Below are 25,189 nucleotides of genomic sequence, written 5' to 3'. Positions count from 1 at the left end.
ATCTTGTAGGTCTTCATAAAACCACTCAACTTCCGCTTCTTCAGCATTATTGATTGGGGCATAGACTTGCATTACCGTAATATTGAATGGTTTGCCTTGGAAATGAACGGAGATCATTCTGTCATTTTTGAGACTGCACCCAAGTACTGCATTTCAGACTCTTTTGTTGACTATGAGGACTACTCCATTTCTTCTAAGGGATTCCTGCCCACAGTAGTAGATGTTATAGTCATCTGAATTAAATTCACCCATTCCAGTCCATTTTAGTTCACTGATTCCTGAAATGTCAATGTTCACTCTTACCATCTCCAGTTTGACCACTTCCAATTTTCCTTAATTCATTGACCTAACATTCCAGGTTCCTATGCAAAATTGTCCTTAACAGCATCGAACTTTACTTCCATCACTATTCATATCCACAACTGGGCACTGTTTTTGCTTGACTCCGTCTCTTCATTCTTTCCAGGGTAATTTCTCCACTCTTCTCCAGTAGCATATTGGGGACCTACCGACCTGGAGAGTTCATCTTTCAGTGTCCTATCTTTTTGCCTTTTCATACTGGTCATGGGGTTCTCAAGGCAATAATACTGAAGTGGTTTGCCATTCCCTTCTCCAGTGGGCCATGTTTTGTCAGAACTCTCCACCATTCCTGTCGATCTTGGGTGGCCTTACACAGGATGGCTCATAGCTTCATTGAGTTAGACAAGGCTGTGGTCCATGTGATTAGTTTGATTAGTTTTCTGTGATTGTGATTTTCATTCTGCCTGCCCTCTGATAGATAAAAATAAGAGGCTTATGGACGCTTTCTAATGGGAGAGAATGACTGGGGGAAACTGGATCTTGTTCTGATGGATGGGGTCATGCTTAGTAAATCTGTAGGCTAATTTTATGTTGATGGGCTGGGCTGTGTTCCCTCCTTGTTGTTTGACCTAAGACCAAACTATGGTGGAGGTAATGAAGATAATGGCAACCTGCTTCAAATGGTCCCATGCATGCATCGTTGCACTCAGTGTCCCCGTCCCTGCAGCAGGCCACCACAGATCCACAACTCTGATGGAGACTCCTGGACACTCACAGATAAGTCTGGGTCAGTCTCTTGTGGGGTCACTGTTCCTTTCTCCTGGGTCCTGGTGCATACAATGTTTTGCTTGTGCCCTGCAGGAGTCTGTTTCTCCAGTTCTGTGTAAGTTCTATAATAGAATCTCACTTTCCTCCAAAGTCAGATTGCCTGGGGGTTCTCAGTTCCATTGCCAGATCCCCAGATTGGGAAATCTGTTGCTATTCCTAGAACTTTCTTAACAGTGCAAGAGTTTCTTTGGTATAATTGTTCTGCAGTTTGTGGGTTGTCTGCTCGGTGGCTCTGTTGTGGGGTTAATGGGGACTTCCTCCAAGAGGGCTTATGTCACAGGCTGTGTGACCCAGGTCTGCTGCACCCAGAGTCCCTGTCCCTGCAGCAGGCCACTGTTGACCTGGACCTCTGCAAGAGACACTCAAGCACTCAAAGGCAGGTCTGGTTTAATCTGTGCAGGGTCTCTGGGTCCTGGTGTACACAAGGTTTTGTTTAAGCCCTCCTAGTGTCTCTGGTGGGTATGGGATTTGATTTTAAGTGCGATTTGGGGGTTAAGGCTTGGTGTGTGTATAACTCAAAGCATGGGCACTATGCAAAGCAAGGGCAATAACTTGTGCCTCAATAAGCTTAGCTACTCCTTGGAGCAAAAACAGGGTCCAAAAACAGTATCACCAGAGGGTCTTGTTTACTTGGTACCATGCATGGACTGTGTCCCAGTTGGCAGGTCAGTGTGGGAGAGATACATATATCAAGGCCAGAATGTGGGGCCGGCCTCAAGGGCACTGTCAGGTCCAACTCCCATGTAAGTATGGTCACCTGTATGACCCACATACCCATAAGATACTATGAGGGACAGGGGTTACACTATTAGCCTCTCTATAGCCCTGGTCAATGCTAACATTAGCACAAAGAGATGGGAGTATCCATCCTGACAGCTCAGTACCATCCCTTTTTTCCATACAAAGGGGTTCAATATCCCATAATTCAGCACTCACAGCCAGCAACCTGGAAACCCCATCCCATAATATATGTTCTCCTTGGGGGCAAGGCATGTTCCATCATTTCTGCACATCTTGTATGATCACATGCTTTGTCTCATTCCACTCAGCCATCTTCTGCTCTCACTGGAAAGTGCTGCGTTTCCAGGTCCAATTAGCCATAGTCATAGGCTGAATGCTTAAGGGGAGTCGTGTGGAGCTCCAACAGGGAGCTCACTGCAGACCCAACATGCCAACATATTTTGTACTGTCTTGCAGGTGTGTGCCCAATCTACAATCATATTGGTCATGACACACTTGCGGATGGAAAGACAAAGAGGTCAAATGCACCAGCATAGGCAATTCCTTTCCATCTAATAGAACACATGCAAGCTTTGTGTCTTGCCACAGTTCCTGGTACCTGAGGTTTACCTGGCTTTGTACATCACACATTGTTTACCTGATTGCTCACATCCAGTGGTTCTATATGAAGCATAACAGGAGAACTCATAGTGAAAAGTTGTTGCTGAACCATGAAAGACATCTGGATTTTTGGCCTCTGGAATAGAAGAATTCAAACTGGGGCCAGAGATAAGGCTTGATCCCTCAGAGATTTTGTGTAATAAAGTTTTATTAAAGTATAAAAGAGATAGAGGAAACTTCTAACATAAACATCAGAAGTGGGCAGAAAGAGCGCCTCCCTGCTAGTCTTTCAGTCAAGTCAAAGTCACTCAGTCATGTCTGACTCTTGAGACCACAAGTTTCCTCTGTCCAAGGGATTCTCCAGGCAAGAATACTGGAGTAGGTTGCCATTTCCTTCTCCAAAGGTGATCAGCTTAAGTCAGGTTTAAATCCCCTATGAGTTTACCAATGGCATTTGTTGATGCTGATCACCACAATTCTTTCTCTCAACTACCATACTACAATGCCCTGTATATATATTTAAGGAGGCGGGTGTTTAAAAATGGACTCATTTGTTGTTTTTTTAAGACAATTCCACATAATGTTACTAGTAGGCTAATGATGGAATTCAGCTTGCCACCACCCCACCCCCCACCCAGGCCACTCTTCAAAGCAAATTGCTTTATAGAACTTTCCCAACTGTGCGAGAATTTTGGAGTTAATTGCTAGTCTTTAGTTGGACGTTATATAGTTACTAGCAGTTTGCTAATTAAAGAAAGGAAATGTCTCAAAACTCAGAGAATGGCACCAGGCCCCTCACCTACAAGATGCACTGAGATAACCTTGGCACCAGGTGAGTCATCCCAGGCCATAAATTGATTGACATGAACCTTGAAGAAAGGCAGATTTATAGGTTCATTAACATAGATTAGGAGAACAATACATGAGTATAGCATACCAGTTTGTCAAGTTGGTTCTGAGCCTTTAGGCAGAATCAACTTGAAGACAGAGTCTAGGGTAAATACATAGCACATTAACATAGCTTAAGACAAACATTTCCTTAAGAAAAATGCATTGGTTATCTCAAGGTTTGAGAAAAGTTAAGTTTAGGTTGAACCAGGTGTCATTATGGCAACACAGAATTTTAAGAGGAACCTCCTTTTAAATTTGTATAGAGAAGGGGAAAAAAATATAAGGCTAGTTTCTTTCCTCCTGCCCTTTAAGGGAGAGATAAAAGATGTCTGACACTTGCAGCCTATTTCCTCAGTTTGGAGACCCCTGGCCTTCCTGCCTGTTACCCTCTCAATAGTATGCCACAGGGAGCATACAAATGCACCTTCACCACTGAGGTGGCTCCCTGCAGTCCCAGCCAGGTAACTCGCACACGAGGGAAACAGGTGCTTGTAACCCAGGGTACAACCTGCTTGCAATCTTGGCTACCCATTGCATGTGGTGTGCCTTCATCTTCCATGGCCAAATCCAGTCCACCATCTATCTTTGTGAAATCTTGGTTAGAGCTGGCAACAGGATACTACCTTGGATTCTGTATCCAACCTTTGACAGAATGTCTGTTGTTGTCACTTGCAGTTGTATACATGCAACAGTACAATGCAGAAGAGCCTCCACAGGGGCAACATCAACACTTCGAGGTTTCTCATTAAGGACTTGAAAAACTTCCCATAAGCTTCACGCCCACTCCTTCAAGGAGGGGATCTTTGCAGCCTTCACAGCCCACCCATATGATTCCAAATGCTTTTAAATTGTTCTACATCTGCAAGAGAATCAGAGGTTAGTAGCACATCATAGGACACAGCCTTTACCATATAACTCCACATAGGGAGCCATCCGATTTCCAAAGGTAAGGACACAGCTTCTGGCTTGCAATAAACAAGGTTTCATTCAGCACCAGTGCCAACCAGGGCCATTACCCTCTGTACATTAGCTAGTGACCAGTGAATTACAAGTTCTACATGGTGCCTCTGGTTCCTACTTGGGCTCTTCAGGAGGGCACCTTGATCTGAGCCCTATTCAAAACAGAAAAGATCACCATCTAAAGGAACATCCTTGGGTGCCATGTAATCTTTTCACTGAACCACCAGGATCTTTTGCTGTGGGTGCGTCCCAAACTTAATAAACTGCTGCTCCCATCTCAGTTACCTCCATATCTCTAGGAGCAGAGCATTAGGGTATCTATCCATTTTATATCTGTCAACTCCCACTGGCAGCAAAACAGCCCACATTTGCATTCTCATCACCCAGATGGGGCCTTTACCAACTCTGGCCCCCTTCAAGGTCTTCACACCTATAATTCCATTTGCCTGTCATTGTCACTCTATTTCTCCCAATCTAGGCACATTGAGTTCACCTCATAGATGGGGAACCCCACATAGGCTGCAAGAATAGCAGTCAAGGATCCAAAAGTGGTGGACAAGGTATTGTTCCAAAATGGCGTCTCAAGCCGCCAGTAAGATGCTCATCATCTGGGCTTCAGGTATTTGAGTTAAATATCGACTGTTTCATACCCAGGTCTCTCACCACTTTGGTCAACTCGGCATAGGTATGCCATCTACTCACAGTATCCAGGAGCTCTGCTACATTTGACCACATGGTGCAAATGGTAGTGTTAATCCATTCCATAAGGGTGTGACTTTGGTTTGGTGCCCCTTGCATGAGTCACCTAGGGTTCTGCAACCTTTGTCTCAATGAGGGGTGAGTGGTTATAGATGCCATCCATTCTATTTCATACCCAACATGTATGATACCGTCCACCCTTGTGTCCCAAAGTGGCAAGATCATGCTGCCAAGGGTTCCCCTTCCTTTTTGCTGAAGTTGAGTACCTGTCAACCAACTCCACCTGAATATATGGTCAATATGTTGTGAACTCAGTTACATTGGGGGGCCCCTTGAGGATGTCCCCTCTGGGCCCTAGGCTGTTCATGCTTCACTTTCTGCTGCACTGGAGCCCACATGAGAGAATTGTGGCCACGTGGTACCACATATTATATGGTGGCCACTGACTTCCTCCTTCCAGTGGAGACTCAGGCTCTTCTACCTGCTGGGTATCCTGCCAACTATGCCAATTGTCTTGCTGATCCTGTTTGTAATACTAGTTGTCTTGCTGGCCCATACTTTTTGCTGGATTTAGAGTAGGCAGGGCTTGAGCTAAGAGATTGGAAGAAGACGTGAGGAGCTATGGGAACTGCAGGCATTTTTATTCTCTCCTGGCTGGCATGGTGGCCATAATACAGCCTCTCTTCTGGCTGATGCAGCAGCCATAACATAACCATAACATAGCCATAACATTGTCATGACATAACCTTACATAATGTAACCATGATGCTGCCCCAATGTAGCCTCAATGCAGTAGCCAGAGCTTTTCAGGTGAAGCTTATATATACTTACAGATCAAAAGTAGCCTGTGGCCAAGCAGGTACCTCGTGACATGCATGTGCAGTGCTATAAGTGATTTCAGCTGTTACATAACCATGCATAGTCATTGTTTATAGAACATGGAGTGAGATGGCATGAGAGCACAGGCACGAGAGCCTGACTAGCACCATCTTGTCAATTTCCTCACACCCTCTTTCCTCACCTCTGGCTTCTTGGCACTATTGTCCAGGCTGGTGAGTCCAGCCACCTGAAGCGGGTCACACAGTGCTCCTAACAGATAAGACATCTAAAATAGTCAAAGGTATATAATTGAACAGTAGAACTATGGTAAGAAGAAATGGAGGGAGAGAGATATGGGGAGTTTTTGTTCAATGAATATAAAGTTACAGTTACACAAGAAGAGTAATTTCCAGAGAACTGCTGAACAATTCAGTGCCTTTAGTTAGTATTATAATTATACAATAAGTGATGCTATACTTTAAAATTTAAGAGGGTAAATCCTGTTAACTGTAACACAAAAAAAGGGACACAAAGAAATTTTTGGAGGTGATATATATGTTTATTACCTGGATTTTAGTGATAATAACAAAAATATATACATATTCAAACTCATCAAATTGTATACATTAATTATATGCAGCTTCTGTGTACACATTATACCTCAATAAAATGGAAAAATTAAAATTAAAAAAGAAGAATGAGAAGCCATTGAATTTGGTGTTCAAGGGTTCATAGAAAAAGCAGTTACATAGCGAGAGCAGGCAAGTAGATTCAGTAGGTTGAGTAATGAAAGAGATATAAGAGCTGTTAATGTTGAGAGGATCATGTATTTTAATATCAAGTGTTTGGAAAATTTTGTGAATTTTCAGGTTCATTCTGTCTCTTTCTCTCTCTTTCAACATTTTATATAGATGAAGATATTAACACAGAATTTAATGTATAGCTAAACTGTGATGCAAGGAAAATAAAGGAGATAAATAAATAAACCCCTTAATTCTAATTCAGTTGGTTCATGAAGCCATTTTTATCTTCTGTTAGTCTTTACAAATTGCATGTACCTGAGAATACTTGAATGTTTTCAGTGATTCTAAATAGATCCTTAGAGAATAATGTCTGGCAGCTATTTGAGGGACAGAGGAGCAGTTGAGATTTGTGTGTTTCTCTGTGTGGGTGGGAATGCTATGTGGAAATATTCTGATAAAAGGAAACTACAAAAGCCCCTAAGGGGGGTTTCATTCCCCAACTCCAACTTACCCATCTGAAAGGGGATTTTAAAAAATAATTAGTTAATTGGAAAGAAAAGTGAGTTAATTTTAAGATTGCTAATAAACCACTGCTACTACATGGGCATCCTTTGTCATTTAATAGCATGTTCTCAAGGCAGTTGGCATAGAAAGCAAGACTGAAAATAGGAGAAAGCAATGGCACCCCACTCCAGTACTCTTGTCTGGAAACTCCCATGGACGGAGGAGCCTGGTGGGCTGCAGTCCGTGGGGTCACTAGAAGTCGGACAAGACTGAGCGACTTCACTTTCACTTTTCACTTTCATGCATTGGAGAAGGAAATGGCAACCACTCCAGTGTTCTTGCCTGGAGGATCCCAGGGACAGGGGACCCTGGTGGGCTGCAGTCCATGGGGTCGCCCACGATTGATGACTGACATAACGTAATGAGAAGATGGAGAGAGAATTTAATGCATAAATCAAAAAACACTTGATGGAAGGTGAAATTGCCTAGAATTCCACTCGGTGGCTTATTTTTCACTGCTTCATGATAATTTTTTCATTCTCATCAGAAATTGCAAAATAAAAATATGAAAGAATTTTCAAATACTGAGAAGGGTCTTTTTCTGTAAGAGTTCCTACTGGTTATTTCTTGTTATTGTCTTCATTTTGCTGATGGAGAATACTAATGTGTTTGATTTAACTGTGTGCTTCTCTTGTGACAATTAAGTAAATTGTATTATCCAGCCTAGACTAATATAATAACTTTAAAATATGCTGACCACATTTGTTTCCAGTTATGAAAATGTAGTCAAATACATGCTTGCTTTGAGTCTTCATTATGTCTTAGAGATATAAAGACAGGATAAGCGCAGTAACTTGACATACTATAATATTTCAAAAAAACTAAAAACTTGAAACTCAGAGTCCTTTATAACACAGCTGTTGATTCAATAGACTTAGAGTCTTCTAACTGTCTTAGAAGGAAAAAAATGTCTTTAAATCAGGGCTCACATTTTTTATTTCAAAAAACAATCAAAATCACTTTAAAATATTCTAGGAAAAAAACTACAACAGAAATAAGGGTTTTTTAGAACAGAGCAAAAAGCAAGGTTACCCAAAGTCATGAAACAGTGCTGGTGATCTTTTAAGAGTTTCAAGTCCATCTTTTGCTTCTGAGAAATTAGATACTTTCCTGATACAGAGCTTCTGACTTACCTCTAATTTCCACCTTCTACTTCTCACCTTTGCCTCTTCCATTTCCTTCGTCTTTCCATGTATGGAGATAAAGTGAAAAGAGGTGTGGCTGGGATTGATAAAGGAAAAATTAACAGGATTCACCTACCCCTATGTTTGTGCTCAGTTGTTCAATCATGTCAGACTCTTTGCGACATCATGGACTGTAGCTAACAAGGATCCTCTGTCCATGGAATTTTCCAGGCAAGAATACAGGAGCAGGTTGCCATTTCCTACTCCAGGGGATCTTCCCAACACAGGGATTGAATCTGCATCTCTTACATCATCTCCTGCATTGGTGGGCGGATTTTTTACCATTGTGCCACCTTGGAAGACCCTCACCCCTCCCCACCCACCCAACTACAAACTTTAGCAAAAGTAATAGATGACTCAGTTTCTTAATTTCAAGTTTTATGTCTACCAAATATATTTTATGGTTGAGGAAGTCTAAAAAGTTTATACTATCCTGAGAGGCAAGCTGTCTAAAGTATAGGAACACTTAACACCTATAATGTTAACTTTTATAAATGGCCTCTTTCAGCTGTATGTATTTTGTATGTGGGTGTGCACATGAAAGATAATTCTACATACAATTACTTAGTGTGAGCATGTGGCTACCACATAGAGTGCCCTCTAGAGTTTTCACTTATTAGTAATTCTACTTATTTTCCAATTTAGAGAGCTGCATTTTTGAATAATAACCAGACAAGTTGACGGTGTTTAGCTTTCAAACTTTTACTAATATGTAAGCTGCTGCTACTGCTAAGTCACTTCAGTCGTGTCCAACTCTGTGCAATCCCATAGACGGCAGCCCACCAGGCTCTGCCAACCCTGGGATTCTCCTGGCAAGAGTACTGGAGTGAGTTACCATTTCCTTCTCCAATGCAGGAAAGCAAAAAATGAAAGTGAAGTCACTCAGTCGTGTCTGACTCTTAGCAACCCCATGGACCGCAGCCTACCAGGGTCCTCCGTCCATGGGATTTTCCAGGCAAGAGTACTGGAGTGGGTTGCCATTGCCTTCTCTGAATATGTAAACTATCAGTTAGCAAAAGAAAATGTGCCTTATTCAGCTATATAATACCATACCTTTTTTATTTTATAAATCCTAAAAACAATTTTATATGTATCTTACAAAAGAATCAAATAATGAGTGAATATTTTGCTAGTAAAGCAGAACCGTGTACCAAGTTATGAGCAAGTGAGTACAGAAATGTAAGGCAAATCTCTAAGGAATGATACCAGTAATAATCAGTTGATGAGCAATATAATTCCTATTCTGAGGTCACAAATACTAATACCAGCTCTGCAGCTAAATCTGATGACAATTTTCCCTTCCTTTATTTAATTTAGTTGCTGATTACACAGGACTTGAAGTGCAGTGATTTGGAATGTCAAAATAATGAATAAGGTTTCCTTTATCTAGGAACCACTCTTTTTGTTTGTGAAATTTGAACAAAATCTGTACTCTAGTTAATAATAATACTGTATCACATATTAATTTTCTGTTTTTTTTTTACAATATAGTATTTCTTTATATTCTCAGACTTGGATTATTTTTTAAAAAAATTACTAAGATGATAAATTTTCTAGACTTTTAGCAACAATATTAGATGCCATATATTTTGCATGGAATTAATTATAGCAAATTTTTGAGTGAATATAAATTAGAAATCTAGCATCCTATTCATACTAAGTCAAACAAGTAGAATCAAAATATCATAAATTATTTAGCTATGAAAAAATTCAAAATTATTCTAATATATTATATTATACATATTATTTATATACAGATGTATACCAAAGCTTTTGGTATAAAGTTTTGAGAAAGAACACAACAAAAAGAGAGATAGAGAAGTTGGAAACATAAACTGCATGAAATGAGAGCACTGAATATGCAATAGAAAAAGTGAAACAAACTAGAAAACAGTAAAAGATCATCATATAGTCCAGTTGTTTCTAAACATGGCTGATCATTAGAAATACATATGGAGCTTGGAAAAATACCTGGGCATTTGTATTTCTCAAAAAATTCCAAGGTATTTCTGATGTGCATCTGTATTTTAAAAAGTGATTCAGGTCTTTCTATTAAATGGTAGTTTTAGTGACTTAGAATTCCATTATTTTCTGTTGACCAATCATGATACAAGATATTAAGCAAATAATATTTGCATAATCACAATAGGAAAGGATGTTCATCAGTTTTCACAATCAATAGCCAGACAAAAAATAAAATATAATTATAATTGCAAACCATAAAGGAAATATGATTAACCTAACAATACAAAATAATTACATACAATTTGGGGGGTTAAGTAAAGTGATGTGGTAAGTGGAAGTCTATACATGCACACGTTTTCATCGGCCCAGCCAATCTGTCTTGTGATTGGTGCACTTAATCTGTTTACATTTAAGGTAATTATTGATATGAAGGAAATGGCAACCCACTCCAATGTTCTTGCCTGGAGAATCCCAGGGATGGGGGAGCCTGGTGGGCTGCTGTCTATGGGATCACACAGAGTCGGACACGACTGAAGTGACTTAGCAGCAGCATGATCATATTACCATTTTCTTAATTGTTTGGGTTTATTTTGAGTAGGTCTTTTCTTTCTCTTGTGTTTCCTGCCTAGAGAATTTCCTTTAGCATTTGTTAAAACTTGCTTTGTGGTGCTGAATTTCCTTAACTTGTGCTTATCTAAAAAGCTTTTCATTTCTCCATCAAATCTGAATGAGAGTCTTGCTGGGTAAAGTATTATTGGTTGTAAGTTTGTCCTTTTCATCACTTTATATTGCACCATTCCCTTCTGGCTTGTAGAGTTTCTATTGAGAAATCAGCTGATAACATTATGGGAGTTCCTGTTAGGAACTCTGTTATCTGTCATTTTCCCCTTGGTCCTTTTAATATTTTATGTTTAATTTTTGTCATTTTGATTACTATGTGCCTTGGTGTGTTCCTTCTTGGGTTTATTCTGACTGGGATAAACTCTGTGCTTGCTGGATTTGGTTGACTATTTCTTCTCCCATGTCAAGGAAGTTTTCAACTATTTTATTATCTCTTCAAATATTTTGGGGCCTTTCTCTCTCTCTTCTCCTCTGGGACACCCTGTAATGCAAGTGTTGGTGTGTTAAAAGTTGTTCCACAGGTCTCTTAGGCTGTCTTCATTTGGTTTTTCATTCTTTTTTTCTATATTTTGTTCTGCAGCAGTGATTTCCACCTTTTTGTCCTCCATGTCATTTATCCATTCTTCTTTCTGAGTGATTCTGCTATTGATTCCTTCTAGTGTATTGTTCATCTCTGTTTGTTTTTTCTTTAGTTCTCCTAGGTCTTTGATAAACATTTCTTGCATCTTCTCCATTCTGTTTCCAAGAATCTTGATCATTTTCACTATCTTTATTTTGAATTCTTTTTCTAGAAATTTGCCCATTTAGTTGTTTTTCTGGGATTTTTACCTTGGTCCTTCAACTGGGACATAACTCTATACTTTCTCATTCTCATTAACTTTCTGTAACGTGACTTTCATTCTAGCCACTGTGGTTCTTCTTGCTTCTTCTGTCTGCCCTCTGGTGGATAAGACTAAGAGGTTGGTGTAAGCTTCCTCATGGGAGGGACTGGGAAAACTGGGTCTTGCTCTGGTGGAATAAGACTCTGGTGGAACAAAATTTTAATATAATTACCTGCTGATGAGTGGGGTTGTTCTACCTCCCTGTTGGTTGATTGGCCTGAAAAGACCCAGCTCTGGGGTCTACGGGCTCTACGGTAGGGTTAATGGCAACCTCCAAGAGAACTTACAAGAGGCACCTTCCAGGACTATTGCTGCCAGTACCCCTGTCCCTGTAACTAGCCACTGCCTACCCACACTCAAGAGGAGATCCTCCAATACTAGCAAGTAAGTCTGGTTCAGTCTCCTGTGGAGTCACTGCTTCTTTCCCCTGTTTTTTTTGAGCACAAGACTCTGTTTATGCCCTCCAAGTGTGGAGTCTTTGTTTCCCTCAGTCCTGTGGAAGGTCTGCAGTCAAACACTGATGGCCTTCAAAGTCATATTACCCCGGGATTCCTAGTCCCTTTGCTGGATCTCCAGGCTGGGAAGCCTGACGTGAGGCTTAGAATCTTTACAACATTGGGAGACATTCTTTGGTATTATTGTTTTCCAGTTTGTGAGTCACCCATCCAGTGGGTATGGGATTTGGTTTTACTGTGACTGTGCCCCTCCTACTGTCTTGTTGTGGCTTTTTCTTTGTCTATGGACTTGAAGTATCTTTTTTTTTGGGGGGGGGAGTGGATTCCAGTGTCTTCCTGTAGATGATTGTTTAACAACTAGTTGCAATTTTGGTGCTCTTGCAGTCTTGCAGGAGGGAGATGAGCACATGTCCTTCTACTCTGCCATCTTGAACTGGAAGCCTAGAAACCACTCTTTTCTAGAAACAAAAAATGAGTTTATAGTAGAATTTGTATTAAAACTCTGGTAAATCTTCCCTGAATATCTTTAGTTCTCAATGCACTCATATGTGAGTTCCTGAATGAGCAGTGATTACCTCCTAGTCATCTTCCATGTTCATACAGGGACTCATATATCTTTCCATGGGAAGGGATGGACTCAAAAAAATCTTAGAACTGATAACTATTTTGTTCTGCTTTCTATAGTGAATTAAATTGTTCATTACCAAGGAGCTGAGAACTTCCACTAATTTATCCAAATAATGTTCATGATATGGTGTTCAGAAATAAAAGAGAGAAACATTACTCATCTGTTTTTCTAAGGGATAGAGGTGGAAGAAATCTAAGACAAAGGATTATCTTGTAGGCACACTATGCTGTGAATTAGCCACTTCTTCTAGCTCAGCATGAAGCTTTTTAGTACAACTGATTTTTCTGAATTGATTTTCTTTTTTTTTTATTTTTTTCTTTTGTCATTTTTAAACTATTGAGTTTTTTTTAAAAAAATTTTATTGTTGTCTTATTCTTATATAATGTGACAGTCAGGCATTGACTACTCATTCAAATTTACAGTTTGCTAACTTCCTTTTCCAGTTTTGTTGAGATATAATTGACATACAACACAGTATAAGTTTAAGGTACATAACATAATGGTATGAATTGCATACATCATCAAATGATTACCATGAAAGTTTTTGTAAAGGCTCCTCACCTCGAATAGAAAAAAGTGCTAAAGAAATAGAAAACAAATTTTCCTTGCAATGAGAGCTCTTAGGATTTACTCTCCTAACAATTTTCATTTATAACACACAGCCATGTTGCATCCCTTTGTTGACAAAGGTTCCTATAGTCAAAGTTATGGTTTTTCCAGTAGTCATGTACAGATGTGAGAGTTGGACCATGAAGAAGGCTGGGTACTGAAGAATTGATGCTTTTGAATTGTGGTGCTGGAGAAGACTTTTGAGAGTCCTTTGGACTGAACAGAGATAAAACCAGTCACTCCTAAAGGAAATCAACCCTGAATATCTATTGGAAGGACTGATGCTGAAGTTCCAAAATTTTGGCCACCTGATGCAAAGAGCTGACTCACTAGAAAATACCCTGATGCTGGGAAAGTTTGAAGGCAGGAAGAGAAGGGAATGATAGAGGATGAGATGGTTGGATGGCATCACTGACTCAATGGACATGAGTTTGAGCAAGCTTTGTGAGATGATGAAGGACAGGAAGGCCTGGCATGCTGCATTCCAAAGAAGTTGGACATGACTGAGCAACTGAACAACAGCAACAAGATTACGTGGTAGTTTTATTTTTTAATTTTTGAGGAGTCTTCATGCTGTTATCCTTAGTTTCTGCCAGCACCAAATGTACATTCCCACCAACAGTGCAGGAGGGTGCCCTTTTCTCCACATCCTGGCCAACAGTTGTTATTTCTTCTTTTTTTTTTTTTTTTTGATAACAGACATTCTGACAGATGTAAAGTGATATCTCACTGTTGTTGTGATTTGCATTTCCCTGATGATTAGTGATATTGACCGTCTTTTTCTGTTGGTCATCCATATGTTTTCTTTGGAAAAATGTTTACTCACTGAAAAATGTCAGTTTTTCATTGGGTTGTTTGTATTTTTTATATCGAGTTCTATGAGATCTTTGTATATTTTGGGTCTTAACCCTTATCAGATACATCCATTGCAAATAATTTGTCCCATTTCAGTAGGTGACCTTTTCATTTTATTGAGTTTCCTTCACTGTGCGAAAACTTTTATTTTGATGTAGTCTCATTAGTTTATTTTTACTTTTGTTTCCCTTGATTGAGGATATATATCCAAAAAATATCACTGAAACTGATGTCAAAGAGCAAATTACCTATGTTTTCTAGTAGAAGTTTTATGATTTCAGATATTACAGGTACATCTTTAATTTGTTTTGAGTTTTTGTATATGCTATGAGAAAATATTTTGATTCTTTTCAAAGTAGCTGTCCAGGTTTTTCAATGGTATTTATTGGAGAAGCTATACTTTCTCCACTGTATATGCTTGCCTCCCTTGTCATAAATTAATTGCTCATATAAGTGTGGGTTCATTTCTGGTTCTGTATTTGCTTCTGTTGATCTATGTATCTGTGTTTGTGATAGAAACTTGCTGTTGAATACTGTAGCTTTGTAGAATAGTATGAAATCGGGGAGCATGATATCTCTTTTTTTGTTCTATTAAAATTGTTTCACCTATTCAGGGTTGTTTGTGTTTCCACACTAATTTTAGACATATTTCTAGTTCTTTAAAAAAATGCCATTGGTATTTTGTTAGGGAACATGTTGAATCTCTAGATTACCTTGCAGAGTATAGTTCTTTTAACAATACTAATTCTTCCAACCATGAACACAATTTCTTTCCATCTATTTTGTGATCTTCAATTTCTTTCTTCAGTATCTTATAATTTTAGAGCATAGATCTTTTACCTCCTTAGTTAGATATATCCCCTGGTAATTTATGCTTCTTGATGTGATTGTGAATGGGATTGTTTTCATAAGTTCTCTTTCTGCTAATCCACTATTAGTGTATAGAAACACAACAGATCTCTGCATATTAATTTTCTGTCCTGCAACTTTACCAAATTCATTGATGAGTTCTAGTACTTTTTGATGGTGTCTTTAGGTGGCTCAGATGGTAAAGCATCTGTCTGCAATGCAGGAGACCCAGATTCAATCCCTGGGTTGGGAAGCTCCTCTGGAAAAGGAAAGGACAGCCCACTCCAGTACTCTTGCCTGGAAAATCCCATGGACTGAGGAGCCTGGTAGGCTACAGTCCATGGGGTCGCAAAGAGTCAGACATGACTGAGTGACTTCACTTTCACTTTAGTATTTTCTATGTACAGTGTCATAACATCTTTAAATGGTAGCAATTTTCCTTGTTCCTTTCATATTTGGATATCTTTTATTTCTTTTTGTTATCTGATTGTTTTGGTTAGGACTTCCAATACTATGTTGAATAAAAGTGGTAAAAGTGCCATTCACTAGTGAACAGAGTTGGGTCCCACAGTCTCTGGCTTCAGGGCCCTGGGAGTCCTAGGTTAGTGCAAGTGCACTGCTGACCTGGGCCAGGTCCTGGGCATTCTGGTAGATGTGGCCAGGTCCTGGCGCAACTAGGAGTTTAGGAGCTCCTAAAGCAATCAGTCTGCTGATTGGTGAGACTGTGTCCCCACTTGGCTAGCTATTTGGCCTGGGGCATCTCAGAACTGGGGTGGGGTGAGTCCTGGCAAGAATAAGCTAGAGGGAGGATTACGAAATAGTGCTTACCAGCACCAGTATACTTACGGTGGAATGAACTCCCCTAAATGGCTACTGCTAGCTTCTATGTTTCCAGGGTAAATTTCATTTGCCTCCTGCCTCCAGGAGGATTTTCAAGATCAGAACCCAAGCTCCTTTCAATTTACTGCTTCTGCCCTGGATCTTGGAGGGTGAGATTTTGTGTGCCCTTTATGAATGGAGTCTTTTCCCCACAGTCCTCTGACTCTCTTGAATGTAAGCCCTGCTGCCCTTCAAAGTCAAACATTCTGAGGGCTCATCTTCCCAGTGCAAGACTCCTAGACTAGAGTGCATGATGTGGGGCTCAGATCCCTCTCTCCTTGGGAGAGAATCTCTGCAATTATAGTTGTCCTCCTGTTTGTGGGTCATTTTCCCCAAGGGTATAGGTCTTCACTATACTGTGTCTTCACCCATCTGACCCCTTTTCTTGTGATCCCTTCATTATATTTCCAGCAGTTGATCTTTTCTACTTGTCTTCATATTGTTCTCAAGGGTAGTTGCTCTGTAAATAGTTGCAATTTGGGTGTGTCTATGAGAGGAGGTTAGCTCATCTTGGCCAGTCCCCCTACAGTATGGGGGTACTAAATTTTGATCATAAAAGGAATACACGTTCATTATAGAAAGTTTTGGAACATACAATGAAAAAATTAGAAAAAAATCATACCCCTCAGTCATATCCATTCTTGAAATGGGGGTGAGAAAATACTTATGTCAGTGCTTTCTCTTTGCATATATACAGGATCATTTATGTGTGTCTGTGTACACTCGTATACACATTCCTTTTTACAAACTTGAAAATATGCTATATTTATAGTTTTATACCATGTATTTAAACACTATTTTATCACTTTTTTCTTATTAGAATAAGCACTACATGTTTATTGTAGAAAGTATTTAAATATAAATAAACAAATGGAAGAAAATAAGAATTATCAAAGCAAGTAAATTAGACAAAATGAAGAGCAATAAAAGTTGTCTGTAATTCCATTCAGAAATAATAATGGCAATGCCTTGGTGTAAATAGGGTCAGTCTTTTTTTTTTTTTCCATGAAAATATATGCTTTTCCTCTTAAACAAAATTAAGATCACAGTGTACCTACATAGTAGATTTTGTCACCTTCAGTTTTTCTCTTTCCAATAGGTATGAATATTTTGTTTATTACCAACTCTTCTTCTACTTCATTTTTTAGTTCTTTTATAGCATTTACTGTAAGGATAAGCCCCACATGATTTATCCAAGCCTCTATTGTTAACCATATAAACACTTCAGATTTTTCAATTATAAACATCACAGGGATGACATCCTTAAATTTGAACCCATCCACACATATTTTCCTAGAATACACTGTTAGAAGTAGAATTGCCATTTGTGTCTTTTTACAATAGAGAAATTATTAAAGTTATTTTGAAAAAAGAGTTTGCAATAAAGATTTAAGGAATGAAAAATGAAATCATGACCTTCTTTGTTTCTATAGAGGAGTCAAATGAAGTTGTTCCAAATGAGGCAAGAACTCATAAGGAAGAGAACCACCATGCAGTATCTGCAGATAATGTGGTACGTACACTTTGGGATTCTTTCCTCATCACATGATGGATTGCAAGGATTTATTTCCCATTGGTGACAATATCAGTATTGTCATAAAAAAGTCTTGCTTCACAAATCAAAACAAATCTGTTACCAATGCAATAATGTATCTTATAGGGTTTAATAAATGAAATTTAAAGTGATATCATTTGTATCTTTTTAAATGTAAGAGCTTTGCAAATATGAAAACCTAATGCCTTCTATATTGTGACATTTTAAACATAACAAGTTATTTTGCTTCAACATATTCAGCAAATAGCCAATTTCTTCTCATTTGATAGATGACAGAATTTTAAAAGTTTAGCATGAGACCATGAAATAAGTCATTCTTAGTTCTGGAACTTGTATCCATGGATTCCTGATTCTTGTGTTCTCTGTTCAGACCATACCTGTCTCCACTGTATGGAAACTTTTCTTATTTTTAGTTAAATTGGACTCAGCTAGTCATCTTAAAAATTGTAGTAATAGAGGAAAGGTAGTATTAAAAAACTGAGTAGAAAGCAGACACAGCCTACGTGTGGATTACACTAGGTTTTATAAAAATGTAAACATTATTGGTATATAGAGATGCTCTCGAAGCAGTTGTTTTAGCAGTATCTGTTTATATTCTGACTCAACCAAATAATTGAGAAATCAAGATGGTATTAACCCAAAGTCAGACATAAAGGAAAATGTCATTGTGCTGTTGTTTTTGTTTTCAAATCAGTGTTTTTTGCTTCATTGTATTCCTTACAATCAGTCCATATAATGGATTTTGTGTTACAAAATGGCTGTAACTTCAAGATTTACCCTGGCTTCCACTACGAACATTATTTATCCAGCATTATAATTCTGTCACATCACTTTAATAAAACTTGAGCACATAAAATACAGTTTTGTTCTTTTTTGTTATATACAAACAATTTATAACAGTGTTTTCCACACACAGAGTGTAGTTTAGGATAGTATTTTACTGATTTTAGTCCTGATTTAAGTTGATGGTTGACCTACATAAATTGAATGGACATATAGGAAAATAAGATTTTATTTTGAGGCAAAGTTGTGTTTTCATTAGATAGCTAGTAATAATTGTTTTCTACAGTTATTAATTGTGCCAGTATTCTTAATTCCACTATCTAATAATCTCCTTTACTCTAAATTTGAGAATACTATTACAAATTATATGCAGTTATTTACAAATTGGAAACTTTGTTCCCCTAAAGACATGCTCATTTTCTGTCTGAATTTCTCAGAATTGAATCTCCCTTGTGCCAGACATTTGAAAACAGTGAATGAAGTCCAGGCATGGGATGACTCACAGTCACTTAAGCACCTAATTTATTTTTAAAAAGATTGATTTTCAGAGACAAAACTTCAAATTTTCAAAGGTTGATTTCCTCTGCCTATAACTTTGAGTGTCCCCAATTATTCATGGATGTCAAATCACGAAGACATACATGGCCTATTTATATGCACAAATCTATACAGTGGCACCTCAAGCCTTCTCCCTTGATTACTTAGCTCTTTTTGCCCAGAACCTATCCAAATAGAAAAACCTAAACAATAACATCAAAAAAACATATCAAATCATTGTTATGTTATGGTGAGAGCCAACATGAGTAAGCCCCAAGTTTATAGTTATTATAATAGAAAACAAAACATTAGATTCATCTCCAGGCAGTAGTACAGAGCAATTCCTTTGTAGCTTTCCTTTCTGACTCAGAAGCCTGCTAGTAACAAACTCTGTTATGGTATCATATCCCCAACAGCAATATATCAAATATTCCACGTTCATTTGTGATTTTTAATCTGGCTAGGAAATTTGATTTCAAAATTTGCCTGTGACATGTTGCTATTAATGTGATTGTTCTTAAAAGACTGCCTAGTGACTAAGTCTAGCTTAGCTTTTCTCTTTTAAAATTTTCTTTTGGGTTGTCAGGGTTTAAATGTTTAAAGTGTTTTTTTTTTTAACTGCATTATTCATATGCAAAAGAAAAGTTTGAAGCAGATTTTGTCTTTGGGTTTGGGTGTTGGTTTTCTTGAAAAAGAATTCTATGATTAGCGATTCTATGGTTGGAGCTTATCAGCCATTCTTTCCATTGATGTTAAGCTGTTATGTTAATTCTTTTGATAAATATTTAATTAGTACCTACTGTGTGCAAGATACTATACAAACTATGCTGTACATCAATTCTGAAGATAAGGGCAGGTTTTTTTTTTTTTTTCCTTGGGGATGGACTTGATCACTGCCTCCTGTACAATGTCACGAACCTCCATCCATAGGTCAATGTCCACTATGGACAGAGGTTCATGACAATGTACAAGAGGCAGGGATCAAGATAATCCCCAAGAAAAAGAAGTGTAAAACTGGCAAAATGGTTGTCTAGGAAGATTTACAAATAGCTGAGAAAAGAAGACACTAAAGGCAAAGGAGGAAAAGAATGATATATCCATGTGAATGCAGAGTTCTGAAGAATAACAAGGAGAGATAAGAAAGCCTTCCTGGTGGTCCTAAGATGGCAGAGGAATAGGACGGGGAGACCACTTTCTCCCCCACAAATTCATCAAAAGAACATTTCAGTGCTGAGTAAATTCCACAAAACAACTTCTGAATACTGGCAGAGGACATCAGGCACCCAGAAAAGCAGCTCATTGTCTTCAAAAACAGATAGGAAAAATATAAAAGACAGAAAAAGAGACAAAAGAGGGAGGGAGGGAGCTCCATCCCAGGAAGGGAGTCTCAAAAAAAGAGAAGTTTCCAAACACCAGGAAACACTCTCACTGCCTAGTCTGTGGTGAGCATTGGAAGCACAGAAGGCAACATAACAGGGAGGAAAAATGAATAAATAATTAAACCCACAGATTACGAGCCCAATGGTAACTCCCCCAGCAGAGAAGCAGCACAGACGCCTGCATCTGCCACTAGCAAGCAGAGGCTGGGCAGGGAGGCACAGGCTGCATTACTTATTAAGGATCGGGCCCGAATGCCCTGAGTGTAACCAGAGCGAACTAACTTGGGCTAGCAAACCAGACTGTGGGACAGCTACCACGTGAAAGACACTAGCATAAGACACCACCAGGACCATGCACAGAACAAAGGACGGAACAGAATTAGCTGGCTGCAGAACCATCCCCTCCAGTGACAGGCAACCAGAGCTGGAAGGGCCAGAAGGGGGCAATAGCAACACCAGAGAGACATTAGCTGCCAACATGCTTCTTTGCTAACTAAGACTTCTTGGGGTTCTGGACAGTCATCATCTGCCTGAGAAGGTGTGCCAGTTGTACAACCAGAAAACTGAGAGCAGGGACGGGAGAGGCGATAAGTCACAGCAAAAGCACTCGCCGAACACCTGAGCTACTCGGACCTGGGAAGATCCCAAAATGTAGGCCCAACCGAGTCTGCGCCTCTGAGGACTACTGAGAGCCTGAGCCTGAGTGGATTAGACCTGGGAGGTGCACGCAGCCCAGGGCCGGCCTCAGACGGTTCCCCGCAGAGCAACCTAGAGCCTGAGCTGTGTGTGCCCGAGTGGGGGCAGGCCCAGCATGGCTGAGACACTGCGAGCACAAGCCACTGTTATTTCTTTGCAGCATCCCTCCCTCCCTCCCGGAGTGCGACTGAACAAGTGAGCCTAAAAAAACGTGTCTACCACTGTCCCTTGTGTTAGGGCGGAATCAGACACTGAAGAGACCAGCAAACAGAAGAAGCTAAAACAGAGGGAACCGCCTTGGAAGTGACAGGTGTAATAGATTAAAACATTGTCTTTAGTACCAACTACATAGGAAGGGGCCTATAGATCTTGAGAAATATAAGCCAAACCAAGGAACTATCCGAAAATGAACTGACCCCACACTGTCCACAACAACACCAGAGAAAGTCCTAGATATATCTTTACTATTTTTATGATCATTCTTTCTTTTTTGGGGGGGTGGTTTTTTCTTATCTTCTTCTTCTTTTTTTTAAATATTTTTTCAATTTTTAAGTCCTCTATTTTTCCTTTAATTTTCATTTTTATAACCTAGTATTAGTTTTCAAAAAAAAAGACCCTATAGTTTTAATAATTCTTTTGACTTTGTTTTTTTCTTTCTTCTCCTTTTCTTTAATATTGTATTTTTGAAAATCCAACCTTTACTCTAGATTTTTAATCTTTGCTTTTTGGTATTTATCAATTTTGTACTTTCAAAAACCTAATTTTCAGTGCCCATCTTTACTTGAGAGCGAGATTACTGGCTTGACTGCTCTCTCCTCCTTTGGACTCTCCTTTTTCTCCACCAGGTCACCTCTGTCTCCTCCATCCCCCTTCTCTTCTCTTCCCAACCCTGTGAATCTCTGTGTGTTCCAGACGATGGAGAACACTTAGGGAACAGATTACTGGCTGAATTGGTCTCTCTCATTTTCATTCCCCACTTTTATCCTCCTAGCCACCTCGGTCTCCTTCACCCTGTCCTTTTCTCTGTATAACTCTGTGAACATCTCTGAGAGATCCAGACTGTGGAGCACACATTAGGAAGTGATTACTGGCTAGCTTGCTCTCTCCTCTTTTGATTCCACCTCATTTCATTTGGGTCACCTCTAACTCCCCCCTCCCTCTTCTCTTTTCTTATCCATGTAACTCTGTGAACCTCTCTGGATGTCCCTCAATCTGGAGAAACTTTTCATATTTAACCTAGATGTTTTATCAACAGTGCAGTGTAGAAGGGGAAGTCTTGAGACTACTGTAAAAATAAAACTGAAAACCAGAAGCAGGAGGCTTAAGTCCAAATCCTGAGACCATCAGAGAACTCCTGACTCCAGGGAACATTAATTGTTAGGAGCTCATCAAATGCCTCCATACCTACACTGAACCCAAGCACCACTCAAGGGCCAACAAGTTCCAGAGCAAGATATACCATGCAAATTCTTCAGCAACTCAGGAACACAGCCCTGAGCTTCAAGATACAGGCTGTCCAAAGTTACTCCGAAAGCACTGACATCTCATAACTCATTACTGGACACTTCATTGCACTCCAGAGAGAAGAAATCCAGCTCCACCCACCAGAACACCGACACAAGCGTCCTTAACAAAGAAACCTTGCCAAGCCACCCGTACAACCCCAACCACAGTGAGGAAACTGCACAATAAAGAGAACACCACAAACTGCCAAATACAGAAAGGCCACCCCAAATGCAGCAATATAACCAAGATGAAGAGACAGAGGAATATCCAGCAGGTAAAGGAACAGGAGAAATGCCCAACAAACCAAACAAAAGAGGAAGAGATAGGGAATCTACCTGAGAAAGAATTCCAAATAATGATAGTGAAAATGATCCAAAATCTTGAAATCAAAATGGAATCACAGATAAATAGCCTGGAGACAAGGATTGATAAGATGCAAGAAAGGATTAACAAGGACCTAGAAGAAATAAAAAAGAGTCAATATATAATGAATAATGTAATAAATGAGATCAGAAACACTCTGGAGGCAACAAATAGTAGAATAATGGAGGCAGAAGATAGGATTAGTGAAATAGAAGATAGAATGGTAGAAATAAATGAATCAGAGAGGAAAAAAGAAAAATGAATTAAATGAAATGACAATCTCAGAGACATCCAGGACAATATGAAAGGCTCCAACATTCGAATTATAGGAGTCCCAGAAGAAGAAGATAAAAAGAAAGACCATGAAAAAATACTTGAAGAGACAATAGTTGAAAAATTCCCTAAAATGGGGAAGGAAATAATCACTCAAGTCCAAGAAACCCAGAGAGTTCCAAACAGGATAAACCCAAGGCGAAACACCCCAAGACACATATTAATCAAATTAACAAAGATCGAACACAAAGAACAAATATTAAAAGCAACAAGGGAAAAACAACAAATAACACACAAGTGGATTCCCATAAGGGTAACAGCTAGTCTTTCAATAGAAACTCTTCAGGCCAGTGGGGAATGGCAAGACATACTTAAAGTGATGAAAGAAAATAACTTACAGCCGAGATTACTGTACCCAGCAAGGATCTCATTCAAATATGAGGGAGAAATCAAAAGCTTTACAGACAAGCAAAAGCTGAGAGAATTCAGGACCACCAAACCAGCTCTCCAACAAATGCTAAAGGATCTTCTCTAGACAGGAAACACTAAACCCAAACCCAAAACAATAAAGTAAATGGCAATAGGATCATACTTATCAATAATTACCTTAAATGTAAATGGGTTGAATGCCCAACCAAAAGACAGACTGGCTGAATGGATACAAAAATAAGAACCCTATATATGCTACTTACAAGAGACCCACCTCAAAACAATGGACACAAACCGACTGAAAGTGAAGGTCTGGAAAAAGTTATTCCATGCAGATAGAGACCAAAAGAAAGCAGGAGTGGCAATACTCATATCAGATAAAATAAACTTTAAAATGCAGGCTGTGAAAAGAGACAAAGCAGGACACTACATAATGATCAAAGGATCAATCCAAGAAGAAGATAAAACAATTATGAATATATATAGACCCAATATAGGAGCACCACAATATGTAAGACAAATGCTAACAAGTATGAAAGGGGAAATTAACAATAACACAATAATAGTGGGAGACTTTAATACCCCACTCACACCTATGGATAGATCAACTAAACAGAAAATTAACAAAGAAACACAAACTTTAAAAGATACAATAGACCAGTTAGACCTAATTGATATCTATAGGACATTTGACCCCAAAACAATGAATTTCACCTTTTTCTCAAGTGCTCACAGAAACTTCTTCAGGATAGATCACATCCTGGGCCACAAATCTAGCCGTGATAAATTAAAAAAAAAAACCCTGAAATTCCAAGCATCTTTTTTGACCATAATGCAGTAAGATTAGAACTCAATTATAAGAGAAAAAATATTAAAAATTCCAATATATGGAGGCTAAACAACACGCTGCTAAATAACCAACAAATCACAGATGAAATAAAAAAAGAAATCAAATTATGCATAGAAACGAATGAAAATGAAAACACAACCCCAAACCTGTGGGACACTATATAAGAAAGGGAAAGTTCATAGTAATACAGGCATACCTCAAGAAACAAGAAAAATGTCAAATAAATAACCTAACGCTACGCCTAAAGCAACTTGAAAAGGAAGAAATGGAAAACTTCAGGTTTAGTAGAAGGAAATAAATCTTAAAAATTAAGGTAGAAATAAATGCAAAAGAAACAAAAGAGACCATAGCAAAAATCAACAAAGCCAAAAGCTGGTTCTTTGAAAGGATAAATAAAATTGACAAACCATTAGCCAGACTCATCAAGAAACAAAGGGAGAAAAAATCAAGAAAATTAGAAATGAAAATGGAGAGATCACAACAGACAACACAGAAATACAAAGGAACATAAGAGACTATTATCACCAATTATATGCTAATAAAATGGACAACACAGAAGAAATGGACAAATTCTTAGAAAAATACAACTTTCCAAAACGGAACCGGGAAGAAATAGAAAATCTTAACAAACCCATCGCAAGCATGGAAATTGAAACTGTAATCAGAAATCTTCCAGCAAACAAAAGCCCAGGTCCAGACGGCTTCACAGCTGAAGTCTACCAAAAATATAGAGAAGAGCTAACACCT

General features: G+C 38.9%; 1 protein-coding gene across 1 annotated transcript in view; it reads left to right on the top strand.

Annotated features, from left to right (window-relative positions):
- Positions 1-25,189, top strand: part of HDX (highly divergent homeobox) — a 241,535-nt gene that overhangs the window by 189,859 nt on the left and 26,487 nt on the right. Inside the window, exon 7 of the mRNA XM_070290381.1 lies at positions 17,505-17,584. Coding sequence (XP_070146482.1) covers positions 17,505-17,584 — 80 coding nt within the window. The remainder of the gene's footprint in view (positions 1-17,504; positions 17,585-25,189) is intronic.

Source organism: Ovis canadensis, chromosome X (genome assembly GCF_042477335.2).
Source record: "Ovis canadensis isolate MfBH-ARS-UI-01 breed Bighorn chromosome X, ARS-UI_OviCan_v2, whole genome shotgun sequence".
NCBI classification, from domain to species: Eukaryota; Metazoa; Chordata; class Mammalia; order Artiodactyla; family Bovidae; genus Ovis; species Ovis canadensis.
Note: the sequence above shows the minus strand (reverse complement) of the source record. Positions and strands in the feature narration are given on the sequence as shown.